The sequence below is a fragment of the Haematobia irritans genome, chromosome 1 (assembly GCF_050003625.1).
Source record: "Haematobia irritans isolate KBUSLIRL chromosome 1, ASM5000362v1, whole genome shotgun sequence".
Lineage (NCBI taxonomy): Eukaryota > Metazoa > Arthropoda > Insecta > Diptera > Muscidae > Haematobia > Haematobia irritans.
The window spans coordinates 122,076,089-122,079,822 of NC_134397.1; the positions used below are offsets into that span (position 1 = coordinate 122,076,089).

At 38.4% G+C, this 3,734-nt stretch overlaps 1 protein-coding gene across 1 annotated transcript; it reads right to left on the bottom strand.

Moving 5' to 3' along the window:
- Positions 1-311: 311 nt before the first annotated feature.
- On the bottom strand, positions 312-1,839 carry LOC142221762 (uncharacterized). Its single transcript, XM_075291557.1, has 2 exons — positions 1,229-1,839; positions 312-1,166 (listed from the first exon to the last, which is right to left on the bottom strand). Exons 1-2 carry the CDS (start codon positions 1,548-1,550, stop codon positions 577-579), a joined length of 912 nt encoding a protein of 303 aa, XP_075147672.1. The 5' UTR covers positions 1,551-1,839; the 3' UTR covers positions 312-576.
- Between the last annotated feature and the right edge of the window lie 1,895 nt (positions 1,840-3,734).

The window sequence follows — 3,734 nt, forward strand, 5'->3', positions numbered from 1 at the left end:
TTTTTTTTAATTTTGTCACCGTTGATTTTTTATTATGCTTTTTTACAAATACTTAACAAAAATTAATATAATTAATTTATTAAAATAAAATGTTCGTAGATCATTAGAGTAGATCCCAAGAGCGAACAAATCTAACCTAATAGCAAGTGTTGCCAAAGCAACTTTAGAGAGATACAAGATCTAGCGAGACATATAGATAGTTGGGAGAGAGCGAGAGAGATAGAGAGAGCTTAAGGAAATATGGCTTATATACAAAAGAGATTTTTTTGTTGAGAAAAGTATAACCACAGATTGTCATTTGTTTTTTCGTGTTTAGAGAACAAAGTCGGTCGGACAGTCAGTCATTCCTAATTTAGATGCCCACAAAAATGAGCGAAGTCATTTTTCGGTTGTCTTTGTTGGATTTTTCGTTTCGTGTGTGTTTCAAGTAGAATTCCTGGTTGGAGTATGGTTCTTTTGTCTGAAGGTTTATTTTAAGGACTAGCAGACAGCAGCGTTATCGCAATTTGTCGAAAATGCCTGTTGGTCATGTGAAAATGGGTGAGATAATCCAATTTGCTTGATACATGGATACGCTTAATATGGGCCAGATTTTCCGGGAGGACCATAGTTGGTGGATGGGGCACCACCACCAATACCGCCGCTGCCACCGCCAATACCACCGCTACCTCCACCAAGACCACCTCCAAGACCGCCACTGCCGCCACCAATACCACCGCCAATACCTCCACCAATTCCACCACCAATTCCACCTCCAATACCACCACCAATACCACCTCCAATAGCACCGCCACCACTTCCATCCTTTTGGGTCTTGTATTTGATGAAGTAAACTTCGGGTTTCGAGGGTTGAGTTGGGGCAGCTGTGGGTATGACAATATCTTGTTGATCTTCTGGTTTCTTGACCAACACATAGACCAATGTCTTTTCTTCGTTTTGTGGTTGCACGGGAATAACGGGAGCCTGGTAAGATGGAGCAGATGGAGCCTTAATGAAGATGATCTTGTAATTCTTTTGAGACTGGCCAACAGGAATATTGGGACGAGGACGGAATTCCTCGGGTTCTTCGGGGGCCACATGGACATAGACATGTTTCTGGACCAAGGTAGTTCCACCGCCACCAAAACCTCCAATGGCGCCACCACCACCGAATCCACCACCAGCTCCTGAAATACAAAAGCACAATATATAAAATATGCCTATTAATCTAAGACTTAAGAAATCTTACCACCGCCAAAACCACCACCAGCACCTCCACCAAATCCACCACCGGCACCACCACCGAATCCACCACCTGAACCTCCACTGAAACCACCACTACCACCACCACCGAAGCCACCGGAGCCGCCAAATCCACCAGAGCTGCCACCTCCGAAACCGCCACCGCCGAAGCCACCACCTCCGGAACTGCCGCCAAATCCACCTCCACCGGAGCTACCACCAAATCCACCACCGGCACCACCACTGCCTCCAGGTCTATTATAGGCATAGCCTGCTTCGGGTCTGGCCGCAGCCAAAGCCAAACATGACATCAATATAAAGACTTTCATTTTCCGACTTAACTCTGTTTTACTCTCACAAGACGTTCGGACCGATAGAAATTTGCAAAACGACAACGAGACTTCGCGTATATGGTATCCTAGGGGTTCGTCCTCTCACACACACTCACAGACTTAACGTTTTTATGGTAATCCTTTTGTTAATCTGTGGTCACTCTTCGACAAATTTGGTTATAGGCAAAGAGAGGGGGGTTGGAAAGAATTGAAGAAATTCGCGTTTTTAGATTGCGATGATCGCTGTTTATGGAACTAAATCAAACGGTTTACTGACTATCTTCACTAGGCGTTGCATCCATTTATACCAAATTTGTCGATGTTCCTCAACCTTTGTCGGCGGCTAAGCTTTTGTGTGTTCATCATTCATTGCTGTGATCATCACAAAATTCGCATGTAATGGCACACGGGCTGTGGTACATGGCTTACATACCAATGCAGATATATAGCTCTTGGCTTTTGGGATTTCTGGCTGATTACCTGGGTGTTAAAATTTCTGGTGGCTGCTGCTGCTGCTGTTGCTGTTGTCCAGCTAAGACTTCTTCTGCTGATTACCTGTTTGTCTAGTGACTCCGTGACTCCATATATTAAGGGGTTTTGCATGGGCCAAAGGTTTCGTTGGCATGCAGATGATATGCATGCCCGTCTTTTCTCTTTCTTTGGAATCCAGTCAGTCAGCCAATGGACGAGCAGTTAAACGGAATGCTTGTGATTAGGGACTCGGAAGAATATGAAAACAAAAAAAAAAATAATTCCCAAGTTGATAATCAATTTTGAATTTTGTTTGTGAATTTCATTGGTTTGGAAAACGAAAGAATTGCTGTGACCAATAATGGGACATTCAATGTTCCACTTAATTAAATTTCGTAGTGATTTGGAGTGTAAATGATTTGTGGGAGTTTTTGTATACTTGCCTCTTCAATTTTCCTCAAGGATGTTGTCCAAGAAATTGCTAGATCAACATACAGGAAGCAAAACTTGCTATAGTAAAACTACACATTGCTTGAATGCCAGGAAGTGAATCCCTAGAAAATATTTGTTTTTAAAGGCTTGCCATTAATAATGGATTTTTTGTTGTTGTTTAATGAAACGATAAAATGAACAAAATTCCAAATGAAAATTTTGCTGGAAACAAATGCATAGCTATCGACTAGCTACTTAGTCATGTTTAACTAAGAGATTTGATAAATATTTAAAATTATATTGGACATTTAAAAACAATAGTTACACTGAAAAAACAGTGAACCCACCAGGAAGAAATATTTTGGTTAATTTTAGAAAATTTAGATTACTTTTAGAAAATTTTAACTAAACAGTATTATAGACGCTAACATAATTTTTCGACAAATTTAAGAAAACTTATTAAACATAATTCATTTTTTTTACTTGTTAAAGGAAATTTTGTAACTTGAAGAAAAAATTGGAGTTGAAAATTGAACGAATGTCTTTAGTGCCATACGAAGTTCAACATGGGCGCAATTGTAGTAAAATTTACAAAATTTAAAGAAATAAATAACTATTTTGTGAGAAATACGAAATTAGTAAATCTTAATACTTCATTTGTGTATCATTTTATCCCGTTTTTAGTTCATTTATTAGAGTAAAGAAAATATTCTCCAAACATAATAATCCCATGAACTAAAATAAAACTAAACTGATTTTAGTGTAGAGTGTAACTCCAAATATTCAAAACGGATTAAAATTTTCTTGTCTACTCTCAGAAAAGAAAAGGAAAAGAAACAAACTTCATTTCGTAGCAAAACAATTGTCCACCAAAAAGCAATGCATATTGTCTTTTGGAATCCGAAGGCTTGAGATAAGGCGAAAAAAATCAATTTCCATTTAGAAACATATAAAGGCGTTTTGCACATATTTTTACATATTTTTTAGTACATATTTTTTTATCGAAAATGACATGTCCTGCAGAAAAGGTCATCGCTTTAAATTAATTTTTGGAAATTTCCCGATTTTTTTTTGTCCTTACAATCCGACAAAAAACAAAATGGAATTTGTTTCACTAGCATTTGATTTTAAGCACGATCTGCGCTGCTCTGTTTTTCTACATCCGATGAAGTTATTTTGAAAAAGCCTTTTTCAATTTGCATTTTTCAGTGCATAATAAAATTTTAGACAAATACCAACTTCAAGTCCATAGCTTGTTTCCTTTGGAAGTAAGCGTGA